General features: G+C 58.3%; 1 protein-coding gene across 16 annotated transcripts in view; it reads left to right on the top strand.

Annotated features, from left to right (window-relative positions):
• Positions 1-26,121, top strand: part of NCOR2 (nuclear receptor corepressor 2) — a 236,218-nt gene extending 210,097 nt beyond the window's left edge. For 8 of the 16 annotated variants that reach the window (XM_018061381.1, XM_018061386.1, XM_018061384.1 and 5 more), the window contains 20 exons: positions 1,358-1,508; positions 4,124-4,264; positions 4,628-4,714; positions 5,318-5,616; positions 7,426-7,780; positions 8,905-9,126; positions 9,726-9,977; positions 10,895-11,044; positions 11,179-11,328; positions 11,424-11,637; positions 14,164-14,705; positions 15,849-15,998; positions 16,152-16,297; positions 16,800-16,993; positions 17,847-17,996; positions 18,607-18,752; positions 20,116-20,169; positions 22,808-23,032; positions 24,182-24,361; positions 24,937-26,121. In XM_018061381.1, the coding sequence (XP_017916870.1) occupies positions 1,358-1,508; positions 4,124-4,264; positions 4,628-4,714; positions 5,318-5,616; positions 7,426-7,780; positions 8,905-9,126; positions 9,726-9,977; positions 10,895-11,044; positions 11,179-11,328; positions 11,424-11,637; positions 14,164-14,705; positions 15,849-15,998; positions 16,152-16,297; positions 16,800-16,993; positions 17,847-17,996; positions 18,607-18,752; positions 20,116-20,169; positions 22,808-23,032; positions 24,182-24,361; positions 24,937-25,118 (3,990 nt within the window). In that variant the 3' untranslated portion in view covers positions 25,119-26,121. The remainder of the gene's footprint in view (positions 1-1,357; positions 1,509-4,123; positions 4,265-4,627; positions 4,715-5,317; positions 5,617-7,425; positions 7,781-8,904; positions 9,127-9,725; positions 9,978-10,894; positions 11,045-11,178; positions 11,329-11,423; positions 11,638-14,163; positions 14,706-15,848; positions 15,999-16,151; positions 16,298-16,799; positions 16,994-17,846; positions 17,997-18,606; positions 18,753-20,115; positions 20,170-22,807; positions 23,033-24,181; positions 24,362-24,936) is intronic. The other 8 variants (XM_018061395.1, XM_018061389.1, XM_018061388.1 and 5 more) reach the window with 4 other exon arrangements.

The raw sequence follows: 26,458 nt of genomic DNA, 5'->3' as shown, positions 1-26,458 counted from the left end.
ACAGAAGGATGTTTCTTGGCAGAGATGCTCCCATGGGGAGACTCGAAGGGCACCAGTCCCGGGCTTGGCACACGGTCAGACTCACATCTCTGAATCGGCTCTTGGATTCATAGAAAGAGAAGAGAGACGTCTTGATCTGGGGACAGCTTGTCTGTGCCAGGTGCCTTCAAGAGTCGTAGACAGAGATTGCGTCTGTTTTGCAGATGTACAGACTGAGGCTCAGAGAGGCAAAGTGACCTGACAAAGGTCACACAGCAACTCGCTGGTAAAGCTGCTGTTTGCCATCCAGCAGTCTGGCTCCAGACTGATATTCTGACCCTCACACTCATGTTCTTGGAAGTCACCCAAGGCAGGATGCTACCCCATGGGGCCATCTTCTGTCTGGCTGAATACACCCCTCATAGGAAGCACACTCCCTCTAAGGCCGTAGTTCCTGATGGGGGCAATTTTACCTCCAGGGGACACTGGGCAGTGTCTGGGGACGTCTTTGATCGTCACATCTGGAGGGGCAGGTTGAGGGAATCACATGGCATCTAGTGGGTAGAGCCCAGGGTGCCAGGGTAGGGGCGCTGCTAAGCGTCCTACAGTGTCCAGGGTGGCCCCCACCACAGAGAAGCATCTGGCCCCACAGGTCACAGTGCCAAGACTGAGAAACCCTGTGTCAGAGCTCAGATTTCTGGTGTCCCGCTCTGATGTGAGTCCCCATTCTCGTTTGGGGAGCGACACGTGGTCACAGGCACGTGGACTGACATCCCAGCATCCAGGCTCTGAGAAAGTATAAGTCACATAGTACAAGTAGAAGCTCAGGCCCGGGACCAGGCTGCCTGGCTTCCCAGCCTGGCTCTGCCCTCGTTTAGCCAGGTGACCCTGGGCGAAGCTACCTGGTGTCTTGGTGCCTCGGTTTCCTCATCTGAAATAGGCTCAGTAGAACCTGACTGAGGGCTGTTTCCAGGATTAAATGAGTCGATACCTGTACAGGTTTCAGAGCTTATGATTAATAATATCGCTGATGTTTGTTCCGTGTGGTTGTGTTCTGGAGGGCTCTGCCTCCCCCATTTGTTTCTTTTTTCTCTTGGCCACACGGCAGCTTGCGGTATCTTAGTTCCTCAACCAGGAATTGAACCTCGGTGCCGGCAGTGAAAGCATGGAGTCCTAACCGCTGGACCGCCAGGGAATTCCCTCTGCCTTCTCTTTTGAAGCCGCATGTGTATGAACACGTATGCAGTGATATACACATGTGTGCCTGTGTGGATTTGGAAGGCACACGTGCACACGTCCTGGTCATGTCTGGCGAGTTGGGGGTGGGTGCGGTCCCTGGCCAGAGCCTGCAGGTGATCACCCGCCTCCACACCCCCAGGGCACGCCGGCCGATGTCCTGTACAAGGGAACCATCACCAGGATCATCGGTGAGGACAGCCCAAGCCGCCTGGACCGCAGCCGGGAGGATGGGCTGCCCAAGGGCCATGTCATCTATGAGGGCAAGAAGGGCCATGTGCTATCCTACGAGGGTGAGTGATGCCGCCATGGCTATGAGAAGCTGGTGGGCTGGCAGGGGCTGGCCAGGCCGTCCCGTTCAGGGCTCTTTGATGTCCGGCAAGGACTCCTGAGGAAGAGGACCAATGGGGACCTGCAGGTGGTTGTTCATCTGGTCACTTGATGTTTACTAGGGGCCACCCATATGCCAGGGGCTGGGGGTCCAGCAGATGAAGCCCCCTCAGAAGGCTCTCAGGACAACCCCCCCTCCCCAGGTACAAATGGAAAGTCACCTTGTTAATCTTGTCATTAAACCTGTCTGTATCCACTGTGGCTTATTCACCAAACCCCAGTCTTTGGTGTTTCTGGAGCTGGTCAAGAGAAAAGTTTCCAGAAAATATGGTTGGGGTTAAAGGGCAGCCAGATGTCTTCAGAAAACAAGTCTGGGGGAGTGTGTTGCCCTCCTGTCAGCTGTGTGTGGTTGAGAGCCGAGGAGAAGGAGTGTGTTCCCATTTTCCAGGTGTGGGAGCTGAGGTACAGTGGTGTCCAGTGGCCCCTCAGAGAACAGGATCCCTGGGACGGGGGTAGGGGAAGTCTTTGGTCCATTGAGGGGGGTTCCTCACGAGGCAGGGCTGGGGTGACACCAGGAAGCACAATCAGAGAGGTGGTGACCTCCCCGTCCCTGTAGGTATGTAAGTCAGGTAGGTATATAAGTCAGAGCAGGTGAAGATCGGCCTTAGCTGCCTCCCACCTCTCCTTAGTTCTTTACAGTTTAGGAAGCAGACTTACAGCCAGCCTTGCGAGTGGGGGAACAGGCCCAGGGAGCAGAAGCCCCAAGCTCACACCCCTAGGCCTCTGGCCCTGGCAAAGGCTGCACTCTCTGATTGATGGCACAAGGGTGGCAGGCAGGGGCAGTAACCAGTGACACGCCGCCCCCTTACGCCCTAGGCCCCCCACTTCAGCGCTCCTCACTCCATTCGCCCCCCCTGGGTTCCGCTTCCCCACCCGGGAGCCCTGCCTGGAAGGAATTAAGGGAATCAAGGGCTGAGATGTCAATTTCCTGGCAGCCTTGGGCACCCAGGGGTGCAGAGATAAAAGCCGCTAATGGGCGCCCCTCTCAGCCGCTGGCAGCCGTAGGGCCGCAAATTGCTTCTCCTCCAATGGGCGGGTGCTTTTTCTTCACTATCCGCCTCCACCGGCCCAGCGCCCAGCCCCCATGGCCCCCCAGGTCCTGGGAAGCGGAGGTGGTACCGTAGGGCTTAGGCACTTGCCTTTCTCTGCTACCAAGTGGTGGAGACAGCCTTGGGGACTGGCTGTCAGTTGCGTTCTGTGCCAGCCTCAGTACCTGGCTGAGTGCCCTGGGGGATGGCCAGGGGCCCTGAGAAGGGCGGACAGAGAGGCAGTCAGGGTGTTGTGAGCGGGGAGCCCTGGGTGGCATCTCAGCTCAGGCCTCCAGATCAGTTCTTGAGCCCCTGCAGGCCTTAGGCTTAGCATCCGCAGAATGGGTGTCTGTCAAGGCTTTTCATTTCTCTCGTGCTTCCTGGGGCCTGGGGACTAGTGATGCCAGTGGCAGGCAGTAGATGGCGGGGAGGAGACTATGGCAACCCTGGGAGTGATGGCCATCTCTACAGGGGCCCCTGCCTCTGTTCTCCGGCAGCTGATTGTCACCCTGTAACAAGTGCAAGCTCGCCAGCCAGACTTCTGATCTCTCCATTTTTATCTGACATCTCCTGGTGTTTAAACATCAGCAATCAATTTTGAGAAAAATTAGGACCAGTGATACCGTCTATCCGCCAGCCACTAGTTTGTAACCCCATGGAGGAGCTCCTGCTCTGAGGATCCCTCGGGGTCGTGATGGAAATCCGTGAGAGCCAGGGTACCCTTTATTCTAAGGGGCCAGCCTGGGGCGTGCAGGACTTGCTTCTGATACCCATAGACTCCGCCACCCCTGGAAGGAGAGGCCGTCTCAGGATCCCCCAGCCCAATTGGCAAGACCGAACCATGGCCTCCTCGGGGGCCCCCCTCCTGGCTGCTCAGACGCATGGCCAGTCGAGCACCCATGTGCCCAGCCTGATGTGCCCGCCCTCTGGGCTCAGTCTGGCTGGATGAGGCCACCCGTGCTGTGGACCCTCCTTGTCCCTCCCACGTCCAACCAGACACACACTCTCCCCACGTGGACACAGATGCACATGGTTTTTTGCATGTGGCCTCACGTTGTTCACAGTGGGGACACACACACAGTGTCACACGTTGCACACACATAGACCACATTGACACACAGGGATGGTTGTGCCAACCCTGCGTGTTCACACGCAGCTGGTGCATCTTTGCTCACATGCACATGGTTCTGCACGTTCACGTCACACGTCCGCTCCCACAAGTGTTCGTCTGTGCACACTCACATGCCTGTGGACAGTCAAAGGTACAGACCCACCAACCAGCAGAGCAGGCCCTGGGCTGGACTGCCGGCTGGGGATTCCTGCGGGAAGGCCCAGCTGGGCCCGGCTTCAGCCGCGTGGCTGACGGGCCCTCGTGACGGGGGTCCGTTTGAGCCGCTGTCGCCCTCCGGCCCTCCAGGTTGCTGGCCCTGGGCTCGGTGCACACAGCCTCCCGGGGCTGCCCTGCATCGTGAGCGTGGTCTGGTTTCCAGGTGGCATGTCCGTATCCCAGTGCTCCAAGGAGGACGGCAGGAGCAGCTCAGGCCCTCCCCACGAGACAGCCGCCCCCAAGCGCACCTACGACATGATGGAGGGCCGTGTCAGCCGGGCCATCTCCTCAGCCAGCATCGAAGGTGTGTACCCTGCCCGGCTCCCGACTCTGGGGGTGGAGCAGGGGCCGTAGGACCTGCCCTGGGGGCTTCCCCACTTGCTGGGTTACATCAGCTCCCCCCTGGGCGGAGTGCGGGAATATTATCCCGACTTTACAGATAGGAAAGCTGGGTGTTTCTGAGGCTCCGTCCAGAGGTGGCACAGGGCCCAGAAAGCGGGCCACTTGCCAGCTGGGCCCTCTATCGCCACCACCATCAGCATCAGCTCGGGGACTGGGTGGCTGGAGGGACCCGCTGGAGGGAGGCAGGGGCTGTAGACCCTGGCCAGTCACTGCCCAAGGCCGGGTCAGGGAGCCGTGGGACGATGCTGTCGCCCGCCCCCTCCAGGTCTCATGGGCCGCGCCATCCCGCCCGAGCGACACAGCCCCCACCACCTCAAAGAGCAGCACCATATCCGAGGCTCCATCACGCAAGGTACGCTGCCCTCTGCTCCCAGCGTGCCCAGCCACCGCACCCTTGTGGCAGCTGCAACAAGCCCTCGGGTTTACAGTCAAGATGGGCAGGGGAGGGGAGGCATGCCAGAGTGCCGTGGGCACCCAGGGAAGGCGTATAACACACGTGTACATGACAGGTATGAGTGCAGGTTGAAAGGCAGAGCAAGGCATGAAAACCAAACTTGAAAGCAAACTACTGCCCATCACCCTTCACTCTCATTTACTGAGCATCTCCTGTGCTCTGTGCTGGGTGCTACCCCAAGTGCTCTCTGTTCATCATCTTATGGAACAGCCTCCGAAAGGAAGACACCCACATTCTCCTGGCTGGTCAGTGGCAAGCCAGGTACTTTTTAACATGCTTTGTATCTGTATCATCCCACTGAATGTGAATGACTTGGTGAGGTGCTTCAGTTAATACTCCCATTCTATATATGAAGAAGTTGAGGCTCAGAGAGGTCAAGTCATGTCACACAGCAAGTGAGGACTTAAACCCAGGTAGTCAGGCTTCAGAATCTCCCCCAGGTTAGGATGAGCAAGGTGGGAGGCAAGTACACACGGGTCAGCGCCCCCTCCTCCCTGGCAGGGATCCCACGGTCCTACGTGGAGGCCCAGGAAGACTACCAGCGCCGGGAGGCCAAGCTCCTGAAGCGCGAGGGCACGCCGCCACCGCCGCCTCCGCCCCCTCGGGACCTGGCTGAGGCCTACAAGGCCCGGCCCTTGGAGGCCCTGGGTCCCTTGAAGCTGAAGCCAGCCCACGAGGGCCTGGTGGCGACGGTGAAGGAGGCCGGCCGCTCCATCCACGAGATTCCACGGGAGGAGCTGCGGCGCACGCCCGAGCTGCCCCTGGCTCCCCGGCCGCTCAAGGAGGGCTCCATCACGCAGGTACGGGGGCCAAGGTCGGGGCAGAGGATACCAATAGGCAGGGCTCTGGCCCTTGTAAATGGGGGAACTGAGGCCTGGACTTGTTGAGTGCCACACCCAAGGTCACACAGCTGCTCACTACTGAGTTGTCATTAAATCCATTCCAGGGTCCATAGCAGGGGCTTTATATTATACGCATGACCTCATTCAGTTGTATTTACAGCCCAGGAGAGTCATAACCAGGCTTCCCAGGTGGCTCAGTGGGTAAAGAATCTGCCTGCAATGCAGGAAACACGGGAAACAAGGGTTTGATCCCTGGACTGGGAAGATCGCCTGGAGAAGGGCATGGCAGCCCACTCCAGTATTCTTGCCTGGAGAATCCCATGGACAGAGGAGCCTTGCAGGCTATAGTCCATGGGGTTGCAAAGAGTCAGACACGACTGAAGCATCTGAGCATGAAGTCATACCCATTACCCCCATTCTTCGGATGGAAAAACTGAGGCCCAGAGAGGTCAAGAAGCTTGCTGAGAGCCCAGAGCTAGGTATAATAAAGCTTGATTGCACCCTAAGTGTGAGCCAGGCGCTCGCTGCCTGAGAACTTGGCATCATGACTTATGTAACCCTCACAACAGTGTTGTGAGGTGTCCTCATTTTAGTGGTGAGGTAACAGGTTCAGAGAGGTTAAACAACTTGTCCGGGGTCACACAGCAAGTAAATGGCCATTGTGAATCTCAAATCCAGATGTCCTTACATCTGTAGCATCTTTGTATCTTGGCCTCCTCCGGCAGGTTGCATCCCCACCCCACCCCTGCGCCTATCCACTGTCTGTGGCACTGGGCCCCCAGAAGCCCCAGCCTGGAAGGGGAAGACGAACTCTGACTCTGTGAGGAGCTGGTCCTTTTGAGGACCTAAGGACCACTATCTCTTCACAGGGTCAGAGATGTGAACAGGAAGGAGAATGAGATCCATGGGGGACTGCATGGCTGAGAGGTGGTAGGGAGGTGTCCAGGGGGCCTCAGAGTTGAGTCAAGGCTCAGAAGCACCTAGGGAGAAGGCAGGAGCGGTGGGAAGGCTGTCGAAGGCCAGGGGTCAGGTTTGGCGCTCAGCCTACAGGCAGTTGTGGGCCACTGGCAAGAGTCCATCATAGATCCAAAAGGGAAGCCAGTCTGATTCTAGAATATTCTTTCTAAAATGAGGGCATTTCCCCTTCTTAAGAAAGTAAGTAAAACATTTGTGAATAAAAGCAGAGTCGTCTTACTTGCAAAGACACAGAGCCCACTGTACCCTGGGTTTCCCAGGCCTGCTTAGACAGGGTGGAGTCTTCTCCCAGACAGCCGGGTTACAGTCTCATCATGATCCCTGTTCCTTCAGTTGCCCTTTCTGGCCCAAGAGCAGACATAACCTCAGCCCTGACCTCTGAGACTTGAACCTCAGGGTGGTGGAACTGGATTTTACGGCTGGATTTTCTGGCTTGGCTTTGGGTGGGTCAAGGAGGGTCCCAGACTGATGGGAAGAAGGCATTTACCCTCATGGGGTTGTTAAGTTTCTTTCCAGCAAATCCCAAGGGCCAAGGAGGGTCCCCCACTTGCTTCAGGAAGGGCTGACCTCTGCACTTTGTGCCCCCTTCTGCAGCCCCCAGGGTGGCTCTGGGGGCCAGGGGTGGGCAGGGCAAGGGCAGGTGGGCTCATCTTAGGTTTAGCAAAGCCCTTCACCCCTGCCCCTGGAGCATGAGATGTCTCTCCCATTTCCTAGCAGAGAAACTGAGGCTCAGAGAGGTTGTGCCACTGGTGGTCACGTCCCCCTTTCCCTCCGCAACCCCGTCCCCCCCAGGGCACCCCGCTCAAGTATGACACCAGCACGTCCTCCACCGGCTCCAAAAAGCACGACGTGCGCTCCATCATTGGCAGTCCGGGCCGGACGTTCCCGGCTGTGCACCCGCTGGACGTGATGGCCGACACCCGGGCGCTGGAGCGTGTCTGCTACGAGGAGAGCCTGAAGAGCCGGACGGGTGCCGTCAGCAGCTCGGGGGGCTCCATCACCCGGGGGGCCCCGGTCATCGTGCCTGAGCTGGGAAAGCCGCGACAGAGCCCCCTGACCTACGAGGACCACGCGGCGCCCTTCGCCGGCCACCTACCCCGCGGATCACCAGTGACCACACGGGAGCCCACCCCGCGCCTGCAGGAGGGTGCGTGAGCCAGAGCCCGAGGCTGGGCGGGGCGTGGGGTGGGGCGAGGGCGGGGCGCGGGGGTGGGGTGAGGGCGGGGCGGGGGCGGGGCCGCCGTGGGCTCTAGTCTCCGAAAACTGCCTTGCCGTCCACCCCTTAGCTCAGGAACATCCTCAGGGCCACCACAGCCAGCCCACCTGCCAAACCTGTTTGTTCTGCCTCCAAACCATCCTCAGAATCCTCTGCATCTCCCTGCCGCCTCCAGTCCACCTGGCTTCCCTGACTACTCTCTTGTGCTGCTATAATCTGCTTCCCAAAACGGCAGCCAGAATACTTTTTTGAAATACTTACATGAGTAAAGCCACTGTTCTGCTTAAATCTTTCTGTTGACTTCTCACTGCTCTTAGGGGGAAAAATAAAATCACCGTTTTTCTGCCATGGCCATGCAGGATCCGGCTCTACCCGTCTTTCCATCTCACAGCTTTATCTCTGTTACTTGACCACACTCAGCTTTCTTTGCTCAGGACCTTTGCACGTGCAGTTTCCCTATGCCTGAAATGCACCCTCCCCCCTTCAGATCTTTACCTAACTGGTTTCTTTTTGCCCTTCAGGACTCTGTTCAAATGTCACATTGTCAGGGAGGTTAGTTATGGTCACCCTCCCCCTTCACTGTTCTGGTCACATTCTATCACAGTTTAAATTTTTCTTCAGAACATTTATTACTTTGAAATTCTTTTTTGATGACTAGTTGGTCATCTGCCTCCTACATTGAATGTCAGCCCCATGGGGGCCAGGGTTTTCCTGTTTGGTTTGGTGAGGGAGCCCCAGCTCTTAGAAAGTACTAGGCATATCGTAGACACATGATAACTATTTTTGGCTGATTGAATGAATGAGCAGAAAAGGGAACAGAAGAATGGATGAGCTTTTTAAAAGAATAAAAAGCAGAAGCAAATGAGTGAATGAGTAAATAAAAGGAAAAATGAACTAGAGGCAAATGGCTGGACCAAGAGGCCTGGTTTCTGGGACCCCAGAGACCCCACTCTCAAACGATTTCCCATAAGCACTAGCTTCAGCAGCCCCCATGCAGGGGGTGGGACACCCGTGTCTGAGGTCCGATGCCATCCGCACTTGGCTCATCCCCACAGGCAGTCTCTCGTCCAGCAAGGCATCCCAGGACCGAAAGCTGACATCCACGCCCCGGGAGATTGCCAAGTCCCCACACAGCAGCGTGCCTGAGCACCACCCCCACCCCATCTCGCCCTATGAGCACCTGCTCCGAGGGGTGAGCGGCGTGGACCTGTACCGCGGCCACATCCCACTGGCCTTCGACCCCACCTCCATACCCCGAGGAATCCCTCTGGATGCAGGTGATTGTTCCAGACCCAAGGAACCCTGTAGCATCAGTGTCAGCCCAAGGGCTCCTCAGGCATCAACTAAGCTCCACTAGAAGGGGAAACTGAGGCATGCAGGGCAGGGAGAGGGAGAGCCCCAACAATGCAGTCATGTCAGCAGTTGAGGTGAGAAAGAATTTCTCTTGGGGGGGTCTCAGGGTCATGCTGGGTTAAACATTTTTTCAATGGTTTTCTTTTCCTGTGAGACTTATCAGCGCCTTGAAAATTGCAAATGTATCAAAAGAGGGCTCAAGGGTGTGCAGTCCCCAAACAGACATGATCTGAAAATCTGTGTAAAAGGACACAGCCCTTAGGTATTTTTGTGATCCACATTTCGGATACCCTGTGATCCACATTTCGGAGGCCCCGTATTTGGGTGAATTTTGATCCCAAGAATATTATCAGTAAGAGGCACCCTCGGGTATGTTGGAGAGCAAGAGTTTTTCTACTTTGAGGCTCTTAATTCTGTTTTGTGGGAGTGTTTGGGAGAAGCTGTGGGGGCATTAAGACTGGCAGAGGGGCATTCCCAGCCGAGGTGTGGGCCGGCCTGAACTTAACTCCCCTTCTCCTGGCAGCCGCTGCCTATTACCTGCCCCGGCACCTGGCCCCCAACCCCACCTACCCACACCTGTACCCACCATACCTCATCCGCGGCTACCCCGACACGGCGGCGCTGGAGAACCGCCAGACAATCATCAACGACTACATCACCTCGCAGCAGATGCACCACAACGCGGCCACCGCCATGGCCCAGCGAGCCGACATGCTGAGGGGCCTGTCGCCCCGAGAGTCCTCGCTGGCCCTCAACTACGCCACCGGCCCGCGAGGTGGGTGGGGCGGGGTGCTGCCAGGCACACGGCTGGGCAGGACCCTCTGCCCAGAATCGGCCTTATTCCTGGTCTGCCCAGGTTCCTGAAAGCACAGGACACGTATGTGCCCGTGCCTGTACACCTGTCCTTGACGAGAGTGGTCACCGTAGAGTCCCGAGTGATGTCACCTTGCTGAGAGCACACACAGACCCAGCGGGTGGTTTATTTTAACTTACTAATATATTTTGGCTGCACCTCGCAGCTTGTGGGATCTTAGTTCCCTGACCAGGGATCAAACCCAGGTCCATGGCAGTGAAAGCCCACGTCTTAACCACCACACCGCCAGTGGTTTAGAGTTGTGTGTGGCTGCATCCTGGATGGCACATGGGCTGTGCATGTGCTTGTGTGTCCTGTTGATGTATGTGGTCCTTTAAAAAACAACTTGGAAATGTAAGGCTGTTTGAACTTCTTGTTCCCTTGATGAGCACCCAGCCTGTGGTTGCTTTGCACATGAATATTACACTCTCTAGAAACACTTCTGGAATGTTCCTTTCGGAACAGCCAAGTCCTTGTTAGGGTCCAGTTGTTAAAACTGGTCACACTAGGTATTTCAAACAGTGGGGATTGAATACAAGCAACTGATGGCCTAGGGTCACAGGCAAAAGGGGCACAGCAGTGTATGCAGTGGCGCCACCTGCAAGCTACCTCTACTTCAGGGCTTGGGAGCAAAGGGAGGAGGGGCTGTGAGCAGCTGGCATTCAGACCTAGGGTGTGCTTCAAGGAGGGAGCACGGGGCAGTGCTGCTTCTCAGAGGGTGCGTGGTGCTCCAGCGGGTGGTGCGGTGCTCCAGCGGGTGGTGCGGTCCAGCGAGCAGGCAGCCTGGCTCCTCTCCTCCCCAGTGGCTGCAGTCCCCAGCCCCACCTCCTCTCTTACAGGCATCATCGACTTGTCTCAAGTGCCACATCTGCCTGTGCTGGTGCCCCCAACACCAGGCACGCCAGCCACCGCCATGGACCGCCTCGCCTACCTCCCCACTGCACCCCAGCACTTCAGTAGCCGGCTCAGCAGCTCCCCGCTCTCCCCAGGTGATGCCTCCACCCCATTGCTGGGCGTCCTTGGGCAGATGCCTTGGCCTCTCTGTTCCATCCCGGAACATGAGTCGGGGTGCGGGGGGAGCTTCCTGTCCTTGGGGCTGAGCCGCAGGCCTTTGGGCTTCCAGGAGGCCCCACTCACTTGACAAAACCCACCGCCACGTCCTCGACCGAGAGGGAGCGGGAAAGGGAGCGTGAGCGTGAGCGCGAGCGCGAGCGGGAGAAGTCCATCCTCACCTCCACCACCACCGTAGAGCACGCACCCATCTGGAGACCCGGTAGGACGGCCGAGCCCCCAGCCCGCGCCCCGGGGGCGGGGGTGGGGTCTTCGCAGCCGCACCACGGGTCTGATAGCACTGCTTGCCTCCCCCAGGTACGGAGCAGAGCGGCGGCGGCGGCGCCGGCGGCAGCGGTGGAGGTGGGGGCAGCAGCAGCAGCCGCCCCGCCTCCCACTCCCACGCCCACCAGCACTCGCCCATCTCACCGCGGACCCAGGACGCCATCCAGCAGAGGCCCAGCGTGCTGCACAACACGGGCATGAAGAGCATCATCACCTCCGTGGAGCCCAGCACGCCGACGGTCCTGAGGTGGGCCAGGTTGGCACAGGGGTGGAGACCGGCCCATGGTGGTGGGGGGGGCAAGAAGTGGGGGGCTGGTCACTGGATACAGGTGGAGGGATGTGCACTGGTACCAATGGGCCCCGGGATAAACGGGAGGGTGAGCAATGGGTGGGCAGAGAGTTGGGTGAGGAGGTAAATTGATGGATGATTTGGTTAGATGGATGGATTGTAATAGATTTGGATAAGTGGATATTATCCATTTATGTGGATGGATAAGTGGATATCCACTTATGTGGATGGATAAGTGGATGGATGACAGGTGAGTAGGTAGGCGCATAGGTGGGTCAGTGGTAGATGGAGGGATGGCAGACTAGATGAATGGATAGGTGGGTGGACAGACAGATGATAGTGGGTGGACAAATGGACTGATGGTTAGAGCTAGGTGTATAGGTGGATGAATTGATGGGAGGCTAATTGGATGGTTAGATGGTTAGATAGGTGGATGGAGGGTAGATAGGTGAATAGGCAGATGATGGGTTGGGTAAGTAGAGGAGTGTATAGTTGGGTTAGGTGGTAGGTGGGTGGGTGGGTAGATGGGAAGGTGCATAGGTGATGAGCTGGGTAGGTGGATGGGGGTTGGGTCGATAGATGGATGAGTAGGTGGATGGGGAGTTGGGTGGGTGGATAGGTGAGCAGCTGGGTAGGTTGTGGAGTTCAGGAATGGAGTCTGTGGAGCAGAGAGGAAGAGTCAGGGCGAGGGCTGTGAAGAGAGGCTCTCCTGCTCCTCCAGGGATTCAGCAGAGCCCCACAGGGAGGACGAGATCAGGTGCCTCTTGTCTGGATCAAGGCCAGAGGTTCCCTGGATACTGGAGAACCTGCAGAGGGCCCGGATGTGTCCCGTCCCCGGAGTCCACTTCCTGTCACAACAGGCCTGAGTCCCTGCTGGTGACCCACCTCCTACCACTGCCCAAGGCCTGTGGGCTGAGCTGCCTGACTGGGGACAGGAGTTTCCCCAGGGCCCTTCTCTGCCCAGGGACTTGTGTGGAGGCAGCTGCTTCTTCCAAAATGAAGCATCCCTTCATGCAAGTCTCCCCACACTTGGCTGCTATAAATCATGCCCTCCCCACCACAATTCCAATTACAAAAAAACAACAATGTCATTTACCAGAAGCCTCATCTTGGTGTCCTCCGAGTCAGTTCCCAGCAGTTACACAGAACAGGAGCATCTGACTCTTAAGAGGAGGGTGCCCAGACATGAGCTCCCACCAGCGACAGCTGGTGAGAAGCTGGAGCAGGAACATCAAAGCCTTCCCCAGTAGCAGCTGAGGAAGACCCTTGAGGGTGAGGGTTAGTGAAAGACTTCCTCATGGAAACACTGGGCTAGAGAGAGAGACCAACGAGAGATAGTGGGGCCAGCTCATGTCCAAGCCTATTTCCTCGTCTGCAGCGTGGGGATAATTACACTAGCCTGTGAAGGTCAGAGGGAGTGCATTTGTGCATTTCTTCCTCCTGGTGGGCTTGCAGTGGGTCTCCTGCCTTGTGCTGGGTATGGGGGACACGGTGATGCAAGCCCTGCCCTCTTAGGGCTTATGGTTTAGACCAAGGCAGCAATCAGGGAAGGCTGCCTGAAGAAAGAGGCATGGGACTCTTGAGTAGCCAGCTCCAGCCCAATTGGAGTGAGGCGAGCACTCTGGGCAGAGAAGACAGCAAGGAGCCCTGGTTGGCCCCTGGTGGCTGAGGTGAAAGAACTGGGCGACCCTGCCCTTTCCTCTAACCTCCCACCCTGGCCCACCCTCAGGGCCTTTGCCCTTGGGGTTCTGATTCTTCACGGGGCTCGCTCACTTCCTCTTCAGCTCATATGCCAGCCCCTCAGGGAGACACCCCACCCCACTCATGCCTGAGAGCTCCCTTGCTGTTTGCTTGTTTTCCACCCAGAATCGTTACCTTCAAGCAACTGCCACAATAATAGGAGTTTAATTTATCATGTTATCATATCAGCCTGTGTGTAGTGTGTCTCCTCGCCTAGAACATAAGGCACTTTTGTCTGTTTTGTGCACCTTCATATCCCTGATGTCTAGAACAGTGCCTGACATAGTAGGTGCTCAGTAAGGGTTAATGGGATGATGGATGGATGGATGGATGGGTGGCTGGATGAATGGATGGATGGGTTGATGGATGGATGGATGGATGGGTAGATGGTTGGATAGATGGGTAGATGGTTGGATGGATGGGTGGATGGGTGGATGGGTAGATGGATGGATGGATGGATGGATGGATGGGTAGATGGTTGGATGGATGGGTGGATGGGTGGATGGGTAGATGGATGGATGGATGGATGGATGGGTAGATGGATGGATGGATGGGGTAGGTGAGTCCCTATGGCATGGGGTCTCGCAGGCCACAGTTGGGAGGGTTTATTCTGGGGAATGTGGGAGCTATTCCGGGCAGTGGCGACCCCTCAAGGTGTCAAAGTGAGGGAGTGACCCTGCCTCAGCCTTAAGGGCCACAGCTGTGGCTCCTGCAGCTGCTGACCCTCCCTCTCTCCTCCCCCAGGTCCACCTCCACCTCCTCGCCTGTCCGCCCAGCTGCCACATTCCCACCCGCCACCCACTGCCCGCTGGGCGGCACCCTTGATGGGGTTTACCCCCCACTCATGGAGCCTGTCTTGCTGCCTAAGGAGGCCCCTCGGGTTGCCCGGCCTGAGCGGCCCCGCGCGGACGCTGGCCACACGTTCCTCGCCAAGCCTCCGGCCCGCGCCGGGCTGGAGCCCGCTTCCTCCCCCGGCAAGGGCTCCGAGCCTCGACCCCTGGCGCCCCCCGGCTCCAGCCACGCGGCCATCGCCCGCGCCCCAGCGAAGAGCCTCGCATCCCACCACGCCAGCCCAGACCAGCCGGCGCCCCCCGCCTCAGCTGCGGACCTGCACCGGGAAAAGACTCAAAGTAAACCCTTTTCCATCCAGGAATTGGAACTCCGTTCTCTGGGTAAGACCACCCTGACAGCGGCCACCTTCATAGACGCGATAATCATGCGTCAAATTGCTCACGATAAAGGGCCGCGAGAAGGAGGTTCGCTGGCCAACGACTCCCCTCGCGATGGTAAGACTTCCGGCCCCGCCGCCCACCCACCCCGTCTTGTGGCCTAAAGATATTTTCAGATCTCTGCTTTTTATTTTTCCCCTCCCCCCATTTTTCATTGGTTTTGGTATTTTGTTTTGAAACTCGTCTTCGTCGATTGCACGCTCTGATGATTCCTCAAGCTGCGCCTACCCACCCTCTGATCGGAGCGGGGAGCACTTCATCATTTGCACATCGTTTTTATCATGATTTTTCTTTTTTCTTTTGGATTTTCGCTTTTTTTTCCTTTAATGAATGGATCTGTGATTTTGATTCCAGCTGCGCCTCCCATCTTCCCCTTTGCACCTTTGTCTGGGGAGCGGGGCTGCAGAGGGGCGCAGGCCCACGCCTTTGCCTGCTGCTGTGTGTGGTTTGGAGGCCGCCTCCCCCACCCCGCCCCACTGCCCCCAGGGTGTACAGTGGGGAGGAAGTCGGGGAGGAAAGAGAAGCACCTTCCCACTTCCAGTAGGAGCTGGGAACCTGGTCCCTGCGTCCTCTGCCCAGGTTGTGAGGGGGGTCTTGGGGATGCTCTGGCCCCGTGTCTCCCTTGCCGACCCACCAGCCAGCTTCCCTGGGGAAGAGGGGAATCTTCTGTGCCTGTCTCCCACCTCCAGCCCCAGCTCAGGGCTCCTCTGTGCTGGAGAGGGGGATGTGGGGAGGACGACCCTGGGATCTGAGTGTCACTCACCACCGCACTGGCCTCACACCCTCGCCACCCGTCCGCTGCCTCTACACTCCCTTCCCGAAACCCATCCTGCCCCATCTCCGGCCGCACCCCGGCCCCCACCAGCCGGGTCTGTCTCCCGTCCCCCTTGCCCACCTTGTTGCTGTCCGTCTCTCTCTCTGGGTCTCTCTCCATCTCTCCCGACCTGTCTGCCTGTGTGTCTCGTTCTCGGCTTTTCTTCTCCGTCCACCTCTCTTTGCAGTGCTGTCTCACCGTCCTTTCCCGACATGTCCCCACCCCTGGCTGGCCAGCAGCCCTCACGCTGGCTCACTCCCGCTCTCCGTCCGCCCAAATCTTCCCCGCCTCTGGCCCGGGGGAACCCATCCATCGTGGAGGGGTGGGCTTGGAAGGGCAGCCCTGGCCCTGGCTTTGGCCTGACTCAGGGCCTCGCCCGGCTGCAGGTTATCACGGCGGCAGCTACAGCCCCGACGGTGTGGAGCCCGTGAGCCCCGTGAGCTCGCCCAGCCTGACCCACGACAAGGGGCTCCCCAAGCAGCTGGAGGAGCTCGACAAGAGCCACCTGGAGGGAGACCTGCGGCACAAGCAGCCAGGTGGGGTCCTGCCCCCACAGACGGGGAAGCTGAGGCACTCAGAGGTGGTGGAGTTGGCCCCGTGTCTCAGCTCAAAGGGCGGAGCTGGGATCTGAGGACGGCAGCCCCAGGGGGCCACTGGCCACGCCCTGACCTGCCCTGCTCTGCCCGCAGGCCCTGGGAAGCTCAGCGGCGAGGCGGCACACCTCCCACACCTGCGGCCGCTGCCCGAGAGCCAGCCCTCATCCAGCCCACTGCTCCAGACCACCCCGGGGGTCAAAGGTCACCAGCGGGTGGTCACCCTGGCACAGCACATCAGTGTAACTACCCCGCCTCGTCATTGCCTTTGCACCTGGGGCAGGACTAGGTCCTGAGAAAGGGAGGGGAGGAGGGTCCACATGTCCTCTAATGGGTTAACTGAGTCCTGGGTAGGGGTGGGGGGCGAACCAGGGATCTGGGGGTTGGCAAGGGCACGTCATGCCGGGCGTCCCAGAGTCGTCTCCAACTCAGGTGCAGTAGCTGTCCCCCCTCCTCCTCCACCGATGGGGCGTCAGGTGCATAAGCCCATCCACGATCCATACCTCACACACGCTGGCCAGTTGAATCTGACCCATCTCGGGGCCCAGCTGGGGACTTCTGGCCTCACCCCATGCACCTGGGGGCATTGAGCTGCTACAGACAGGCTCAAAGCTCCTGGGGAGCCGAGGCCCACGCCCTAGGGTTCTGCCCCCAAAGCTCAGCTCAGCCCTCACCCCATCTGGAAGGTTCTGGCAGCTGGCTGGCACCTGACCCTTCATGTCTCCCCTGACCCTTGGCCTGCAGGAGGTCATCACGCAGGACTACACGCGGCACCACCCGCAGCAGCTCAGCGCGCCCCTCCCTGCCCCCCTCTACTCCTTCCCCGGAGCCAGCTGCCCTGTCCTGGACCTTCGCCGCCCGCCCAGCGACCTCTACCTCCCACCCCCAGACCACGGGACCCAGGCCCGTGGCTCACCCCACAGTGAAGGGGGCAAGAGGTGAGCAGGGGTAGGAGACAGGGTACCCCTTGCCAGTCCCCACCGAGGAGCTTTGTTAGGTGTCTGCTGCGGGAAGGGTGAAGCTCAGGGAGGGCGGGGAGTTGGCTCAAGGTCACAGAGCAGCTGGACCCCTAGCTGACACGTACACCACACTTGGGGTGTTCCAGACACCAAGCTAAACCCTTCACACACGCCAACCAGGATCCTCACCACAGCCTCAGGAAGTATAGGCAGTGTTACCCCATTTCACAGATGAAGAAACTGAGGCATGGAGCAGTGAACTCACTTGCCCACGGGACGCAGCCAGTAAGTGGCGGAGCTGGGATTCGAAGCAGAGCTGTGTGATGTGAGAGTAGCCTCCCAGCAGGCGCACATGCACTTCACACTCCTGGTTACCCCTAGGGGCCCCCGGTCAGAGAGGAGAGAGGAGGACCCTCCTGAGGGCCCTCCACTAGGATGAGGGAGCCACTCCGGGTGGCACACAGAGGAAAGGAGATGGCAGGATGTCTTTGGGGGAGCAGTGGGGTCCCTGGTGTGGGGAAGCAGCAGGGGTTCAACAAAGTGCCCCCCACAGGCCAAATCCTGCCATAGCCTGTTCTTGCACAGTCCGTGAGCTGAAGACGGTTTTACATTTTTAAAGGATTATTCTTTTTAAATGAAGAAAAATAGAGTCAAGACCACAACTGGCCCATCACTCCTGAAATATTTACTATTTGGCTCCTTATAGGAAAAGTGTGCTAAGCGCTGGTTTAGAGTGAGGCAGGGCTTGCAGGGGAGTGGAGGGAGGGGTGCGCCCCCTTCAAGAGGGAGAGCTCAGAGCTCTGACCACCGCTGGGACCCTCTCTCCACCCAGGTCTCCAGAGCCAAGCAAGACGTCAGCCCCGGGCAGCGGTGAGGATGGTATCGAACCTGTGTCCCCGCCGGAGGGCATGGTGGAGCCTGGGCATCTGCGGGGCACCATGTACCCACTGCTGTACCGGGACGGGGAACAGGCGGAGCCCAGGTATCTTCTCAGTGGCCCCTCCCCTTCCTGGGGTGCTCAGGAATACAGCCCTTGCCCACCTGTGGCCTCGGTCCACTGCTGTGCAATTGGGGGCTTGACAAGGGCTTCAGGGTGCAACTGAGGACCTCAGACCTACTAAACAAGGTCGGAACTTGGGAGACCTCCATGGCAACTTCCAGGGTCTTGGGCTGGGGTCTCTCAGCTCAGGCTGGGCCCCTGTTGCCAACACTTGAGTATCTGAGATTTGAAGAGCTACATGTTCTGGACCAAGCCAGAGCCCAGGGTTGGGAGGGAAGCAGAGAAAAAAGCCCCCTCATCTCAGGGGAAGGTGTGATCTGAGCCCATTTGGGGCCCTTTTCTGGGCATCTGACTGTGGCAGGCAGACAGATATGGCCCACCAGGACAGCTGGGGTTCTCCAGAGATACTGGAGCCCAAGGATAGGGGATTTCAGAAGACATGGTCCCTGAGAGACTGAGGAAGCAGGCTCGGGGGTGGGAAAAGCATGATTCTGAATTTCTAAGGCATATCAGGTGGTGAGCGCCCCATCATTAAGGGTGTGCAAGCTCAGCACCAAGTGAACTGACCTGTGGTGTCTGAACCTTGCAATAGGATGGGCTCCAAGTCTCCAGGCAACACCAGCCAGCCGCCGGCGTTTTTCAGCAAGCTGACCGAGAGCAACTCGGCCATGGTCAAATCTAAGAAACAGGAGATCAATAAGAAGCTGAACACCCACAACCGGAACGAGCCAGAATACAGTAAGCGGCCCACCCCCTCCCCGGGAGAAGGATGACAAGGGGGCGAGATTGGGGACCAGCACGGCCAGGTGGACTTGCCGACCACCTCTCCTGCTCGCCCGTCACCTCATGTTCAAGGAGCCCAAGGTGGTCTCTCTTTTTGCTCTGGGTACCTGGTGGCACAGAATGCAGTGCCCAGAATGGTGCCCAGCGCACAGGGGGCTCTCAGGGAATATTTGCATGAATGGGCCAGTTCACGCTGGGCACCAGAGATGGGGGTCACGCGTGTCTCCCATTCACAGTGTGCCTCACTTTTGTGATTTTCCCGTTTGTATGGTTCCTGGATGTCAGTCCTAGCTCAGCTCCCCACCCCTAATAGCACAGCGCCTGTCCCATAACAGATGCTCAGGAGACCCTCTGAGCCGGTAAACCAATGAATGAAGGGTCCTCATATCCCCAGCTTCAAAGAGCTCTTTAGCTGGGGAGAGCTCGAGGGCCTTGCAGAGCCTTTTCTTTTTCTGGGGCTGGCATTGCAACCTTGAAGACAGTCCCTGGCCCAGGCTATTAAGTCCAGAACCTTGTCAAGTGCCGTGCGCTGGCCAGCGGGTGAGCAGCCCCCGAGAGCTGACTCAGAACGCAAAATCTCAGATGTCAGGGCCATCTGGCTGTGACCTCTGTTACCCCATTGATCACCAGGATTGATTTGGCTGACCTGGCTGGCTGGCGGGCATCCCCTTCCTCCCTCACTGCTCCACGCGTGTGCCTCCGAGAGCTGTGTGCTCAGTTGAAGAGGATGACCTTCCCCTCTTTGGTCAAGGGTGTATGAGTAGCTCTATGCTCCCCTCTAGCTGTGCTAGAACCTCCACACGAGCGCTCAGGGTCCATTTGTAGGAGAATCCTATGGACAGAGGAGCCTGAAGGGCTGCAGTCCATGGGGTTGCAAAGAGTCAGACACGACTGAGCAACTTGGCACACACACAGGGTAGTCAAGCTTCCAAGACTCAAGACAGCCAAGTGAGGCGTTGTGTATGGCAGGCTGCCTTTTTAAAAAAAAAATACAGACTCTCAAGTGCTGCCCCAGGTGGTGCTGGTGGTAAAGAACGCACCTGCCAATGCAGGTAGATGTCAAGAGACACGAGTTCGATCCCTGGGTCGGGAAGACTTGGAGGAGGGCATGGCAACCCTCTCTAGTACTGTTGCCAGGAGAATCCCGTGGACCGAGACTAGCCCTGCTGCCTTGCACAAGCTCCCGGCTGGTGCACCTTGCCTAGACCAGACAGGAAAGCGGGGCGGGTGGCGGGGACATGGGGTGCGGGGGACGAGGCAGGTGATTTCCGGGATCCATGGGCCCATCGCCCTCACCCTTCTTATCATTCCCCTCCAGATATCGGCCAACCGGGGACAGAGATCTTCAACATGCCCGCCATCACCGGAGCAGGTAACCATCCATCCCGGGGGCCACCAGCCCTGTGCCTGTCCCCCCACCCCACCCCCATCACTATGCCCCCTGGGGAGGCCACACTGGGTGTCTGGACCCAGGAGGAGACTTGGGAATGAGGTCATGGAGGTCTCTGAGCCCCACATCGGCTGTAGCCATGGTGAAAAGCAGCCTTTCTCAGTTCGAGCGTGTCCCCTCCTCTGGTCTAAACAAACGTTGCAGTGGGGATACAGATGCACATAAAAGGCTGGAGGCGAGGGAGAGGGGAGGCCTGCAATGAGTCTCTAATGGAGTTCAATTTCAAGGCCTCCTGGTGCATTTAGGACAGTGTTAGAATCACACACAGCTGTCCAGAAACTTACCCGGCTTGTTTGTTGGGGTCTCAGATGGAGACTCAAGTCTGTGGATGGGTAGTGAGCCTGTGTGCTCACATACAGCCTGCCCTTGTGGTCCAGGTGGGCATTTTATATAGACAGAGCATCGGTTTTACTTGAAAATGCTAGCCAGGGGGCCAGGGGAACACTGTAGATGTATTCTGAGAGGAGTGTAAAATCCACACGTGTTTTTAAGCTGAGACTTAAGCCTTTTATGATGCATTGGAGGCCCCTGGGCTTGGATCCCCCAGCCTCCAGTAGGGGCCACACTGTGCATTTCTGCTGCCCCTGTAGGGCTGGGTGGGGAATGGCCTTGTGTCTGGTATGAAACGACTGAGCCCAGAGCAGATGGGGCTGACCCTCTGCCAGAGAGGGAGCATCTTCGGGAGGAACACAGGGGCACATAGCTTCTCTGGGGCCATCACAGCTCCAGGAACAGCTGAGCAAAAGACAACTCTTGGATTTTATCAGGGGGCCACAGAGCCTCTAAATGCTGAGCCTTAGGCAACAGGGAAGAGGCAATCTGGTCGAAACAACAAGATGGTCAGAAATGGATGTTTTCAGAATGTTTCAAACCTTGACTGAGACGCTGAGACACGCAGGTGCATGTGTATGTAGAGATTCACGTGCAACAACGAAGATTTATGTGAAAACTTGTATATAAATTAGATTCAACTTTTTTTCCAAAGCAATGTAATCCAAACAAAAGAATTTCCCCCAGACCTCAGTCTCTGCTACTTTAGCTCCTGCTTCAGGACTGGCGGTGGGTCAGCTTCCTGACTAAGTACCAGTCAGACCACGTATCCATGACCTTGGTGTCGGGCTCATCTGTGATTGTAGGATGCTAACCTACTGAGGAACCATCATGACCAGGTTTCCACTTCCCAGTGTTTTAGTTTGTAGGATCATAAATGGGTGGACCGCCCCTCTACCCATCCATCACCCCTGTTGGAAAATTTGCTTTTTCTTGATGGACATGGCTTTTTTTATTTGAAGTGCTGATGAAACATGGCCAAGACCCAGCTTAAAAAAAGTCAAGGGGTCTTGTGGCTGTGAATGAGTTTGAAAGTAAAAAGAAGAAGAGAAAAAGAAAACGTAGACAGCAGATAGTTGCTTTAGAAATGTGATTTTAGAAGCTGCCGTGTCACGAAGTCAGCAGTCCAGTTTACAGATGAGTCAGGGGTCAGCCAGACTTGCTAATCATACCGTTGGCTCGGAGCAAAAGTTTTAAAATTCATGAAAAAGTCTGCCTGGTGGCAGGCAGAGAGCTTTGTCGGTGGTTTTTGAAAGCGAAGTCTGTTTTAACAACAACAAAAATGCCCCAAAGAGGCACATTCCCCGGGGTTTGCAAAATCAGTCCCTAGGAAACACGAGAGGGTCAGAAAACCTGTTAAACAGAAAGAAAGGAGTAACTGGCTTGACTTCGCAGTGGGTGTCTGGAAGGACCCATGGGGGGCAACCGTCGATCGGGCCACTGTGGGCCGGGGTGGCCGGGTGGGCGCGGCCAGGCCACCGTCTCCAGCTCTGCCCTGACCCTCGCACGCACCATAACTGCATGGCTGCCACCCTCCCCACCCCCCCGTCCGTCTCTGCACCTCTCTCTCCTCGTGGCTCCCTGGGCGGGCAGAAGGCGTGGGAGGAGAGTTAGGCCCCAGCTGCGGGGCGGTGGGGGACAGGCAGGGGGCTGGGCACCCCCAGGTGGGGGCAGCGGAGGACTGTCTGGTCACCTTCCCCCCGTCCCTCTCCGCAACCCTGGGAACCAAGGAAGGACTCCCCCATGCCCAGCACTGCACTCAGGCTGGGCTTAGTTTCCCTGCAGCCCTTTCCCCTCAATAAGAGGACCTCTGATCCTGCCCTCCACCCCACTCCCTGTTTTTAAGACCACTTGGATTTAACATAATGACACAGCCCCAGCTGGGGTTAGGGAGCCAGAAGGGGCTTCCGATTCCCCAGAGAGCAGAGTAGAAGTGAGGCTTGGTGGGGGGTGATGAGCATGTAACTTCCCCAAAGCCCACCTCTCCCCCTCACCCGCACCGGGAATCCCTAAGAGTCTCCAGTGACCAAGTCAGAGGGAGGCTTCCCGCCCCATTGCCCCATAGGGAAAACCAGGGCGGGCGGGGTAGACAGGGAAACCGAGAATCGTCGCTTTGCCGAAATGTGCTCACTGTGTATTCTCTCTTCTCCTCCCTCTCTCCCTCTGTGCTTCTCTCTCCACCCCCCTCTGGCCCCCTCCTGGCCCCTCTGTGTGTGTGTCTCTCTCCCAGGCCTCATGACCTGCAGAAGCCAGGCGGTGCAGGAGCATGCCAGCACCAACATGGGGCTGGAGGCTATTATTAGAAAGGCGCTCATGGGTAAATATGATCAGTGGGAAGAGCACCCGCTCAGCGCCAATGCTTTTAACCCTCTGAATGCCAGTGCCAGCCTGCCCGCTGCTGCTATGCCCATAACCGCTGCTGACGGACGGAGCGAACACGCACTCACCTCGCCAGGTCTGCAGGCCTCCTCCCGCCTCGGCCCTCCAGCCCCACCCGCCCGCCCCGTCTTTCCCCACCCTGGTGTCATTAATCCTCCCGCCGCCGCCTCCTCCTCCTCCTCCTCCTCCTCCTCCTCCTCCACGGTCCTCTGACCAAGGCCCCCCCTCCCGCCCCCCACCCCCAGCTTTGGAGCTTGTGACTTGACTTTTTTGTGCGTGTTTGATGTGGTCCTGGAGTTGGCTAACCCCATGCTGGGCGGGCACCCCTAGGTGTCCAAGTTGCCCCGGGTCTGCCCTTGCCCACTGGGCATGAAGGAGCTGCCGCTTTTCTAAAACCACTCATGCCGCTGCCCGAGCCCTGGCCTGCCTTCCTCGAACCCTGCCGGACACAGGTCTCTGGATGCCTGCGTCCCGGCCCCTCTTGTGTCTCCTTGGGGGCGATTGGGCTGGAATGAGGACCTTACCTTCTCTGTGTGGATCGAGGGGACCCCTGGGCTCATGGGCAGCCAGGCCGGCGGGCTCTGTGCCTGAGATGGCCACCATGCGTGTCCATGGCTGGCCCTCGGGCCTGATGGGGAAGAGACCAGGGTCTGTGTGCCAGACCTAAACTCAGATGAGTTAGGGAAACCACACGGGCCAGCTCGCCCTCAGCCCTGGGTCCTGAATCAACACTCCACATATCAGAGCAAGGGCTGGACAAGGAGAGCACTTGAACCATTTTTCTAACCTGGACACTGTGGCCCCAGGAAGTTTTTGGACTTAAGGCAAGCCCAGGCCTGGCCTCAGGGCCCCCGGCTTCCCTGCAGAGGGCCTGCAGCCCGCCAGGCCCCAGCACAGTCCTAGGGCGGTCAGGGTCAAGCCAGAGGCCTGAGGCTTTGTGCTTGGAGTATTAGCCCATAGTGGGCAGATGGGCCTCGGGGCAACCTGAGGGGGCTTTGCACATAGTTCTGTCCACTGCCCTAGTAGAAACCCCTGCACATCCAGGCGCATGGCTGGGTCTGGACATCTGGTTGACCTCTTTGGCTTCCCAGGGACCCGAGCTACTGTTCCCCCTCCCCAGGGGGCCCAGGAAGCAGGGGTCAGGGCCTCACCCATCCTCCAGTCCCCGCAGCATGAGACCTGTCCTCACAGTCCAACGTGACCCCTTCCGTGTGTCTCCCTGCAGGTGGTGGCGGGAAGGCCAAAGTCTCCGGCAGACCCAGCAGCCGAAAAGCCAAGTCCCCAGCCCCAGGCCTGGCATCTGGGGACCGGCCACCCTCCGTCTCCTCGGTGCACTCGGAAGGAGACTGCAACCGCCGGACTCCGCTCACCAACCGCGTGTGGGAGGACCGGCCCTCGTCTGCAGGTGGGCGCCTGGGCTGGGCGAGGGGGCCAGGCCAGCTGCTTGAGCACCTGCTGTGCACAGAGCGTGTGGCCAGGCCTGTTCTGAGAAAACCCCTCAGGGCCCTGCCCAGCTAAACTCAGGCTCACACAGGGTCAGGACACTTCCTGTACGGGCCCAGCTGGAGGGCAAGGGTGCAGTTAGAGAGGATGAAGGATTCTGGAAGTGAAGAGAGAAGCTTGTGGGCAGGGACCAGTCCCATGGGTTTGCAGGGGGGTTGCAAGAGAGCTGCCCACCCCCGATTTCTTTGTGAGTGCGAGGAGGTCCCTGGCGGAGGTTCAGGAGATCCCTTGGCTGCAGAACAGGCCCCGGGGACAAGGGCAGGAGCAGCTAGGAGGCTCCTGCAGGGCTGGAAGATAGGCTGCTGGGCATGGATGGGATGGGAGTGGTGGCAGGGAGTCCAGGCGGGCAGTTTGAGAACATTCAGGAGATAGAAGGGGCAGCAGAGGCAGGAGGGTGAGGGCCCCAGGGTGGCAGGTGGGTGGGGCCCACAGGGACTGCCTGGCTCACCGAGTTGTCTCTCCCGGTCTCTCCGGCAGGGTCCACCCCGTTCCCCTACAACCCCCTGATCATGCGGCTGCAGGCGGGGGTCATGGCCTCCCCACCCCCGCCCGGGCTCCCCGCGGGCAGTGGGCCCCTGGCCGGTCCCCATCATGCCTGGGACGAGGAGCCCAAGCCGCTGCTCTGCTCACAGTACGAGACGCTGTCCGACAGCGAGTGACGGTCAGAGTGGGGAGGGGGCAGCGAGCAGCTGGAGCAGCGGGTCGAGGAGTGGGCGGCCGCCGACTCCCCGCACTGAGGAAGGAGCCCCTGAGTCTGCCTGTGCGCCCATCCGTCCGTCCGTCCGTCCGTCCGTCCAGAGCCGGCATCCTTGCCTGTCTAAAGCCTTAACTATGACTCCCGCCCCGGCTGGCCCGCGCAGTGACCTTACTCAGGGGATGTTTACCTGGTGCTCGGGAGGGGAGGGGCCGGGCCGGGCAGGGGGCGCAGCAGGCGTGTGTGGCGGCCACACGCGTACAGCCGGGGCGGCCAGGGACCCAAAGCAGGACGACCACCCACCTCCCACGCCACTGCCTCCCCCCTTAACGCATTTGGAACCAAAGTCTAAACTGAGCTCGCAGCCCCCGCACCCCCAGCCCCGTCTGCCCCCAACCCACCTCTCGCTTAGCACTCTGGACAGACGGACACGGGCCCTGTCCAGGCCCCAGCACTCTTGTCCCCGGACCCCAGGGGCTGCCCCAGCCGACGAGACCGTGGGAAACCGAATCAGGCCAGGTGGGCAGGTGACAGGGCCAGGTGCGGCCTGGGGCGAGCGGCTGCTCCGAGGAACTGGACTGTTTCGTTCACGCAGCATTGCCGCAGTGGCGGGAAGGAAAGGCAGGTGTAAATGATATATTGGTTTACAGGGTATATTTTTGATACCTTCAATGAAATAATTCAGATGTTTTAAGCAAGGAAGGACTTACCCAGTATTATTGCTGCTGTGCTTTCGATCTCTGCTTACCGTTCAAGAGGCGTGCGCAGGCCGACAGTCGGTGACCCCATCGTCCATAGGACCAAGGGGGGGTGGAGGCTGCCAGCCCCCAAGCCCCCCTGCGTCCTCCCTTCCTCCCTTCCTTGGGCAGAATGAATTTGATGGGTATTCTGTGACCGCCATCTGCGCACGGCGGTGGCGTCCTGTCATTTACACACGTTCTTCTCATTAAAAAGCAAATTATACTCGAGTTACAGAGGCTCCTTCTCTATCTCGGACCCGCAACCCAGAGTGGGCAACACAAAACGGGACGGTGGGAGTGTAACCCTGCGGGGGACAAGGACACGTCCCCTGACTCATCTGCAGGTGAATGTTGTTGTTCAGTTGCTCAGTCGTGTCCGACTCTTTGCAGCCCCATGGACTGCAGCAAGCCAGGCTTCTCTGTCCTTTACTATCTCTCAGAGCAAACTCATGTCCCTTGAGTCAGGAATGCCATCCAACCATCTCATCCTTTGTGTCCCCTTCTCCTCCTGCCTGCTGTCTTTCCCAGCATCAGGGTTTTTTTTCCAGTGAGTCGGCTCCTCTGC

The sequence above is a fragment of the Capra hircus genome, chromosome 17 (assembly GCF_001704415.2).
Source record: "Capra hircus breed San Clemente chromosome 17, ASM170441v1, whole genome shotgun sequence".
In the NCBI taxonomy this organism is placed as follows: domain Eukaryota; kingdom Metazoa; phylum Chordata; class Mammalia; order Artiodactyla; family Bovidae; genus Capra; species Capra hircus.
Note: the sequence above shows the minus strand (reverse complement) of the source record. Positions and strands in the feature narration are given on the sequence as shown.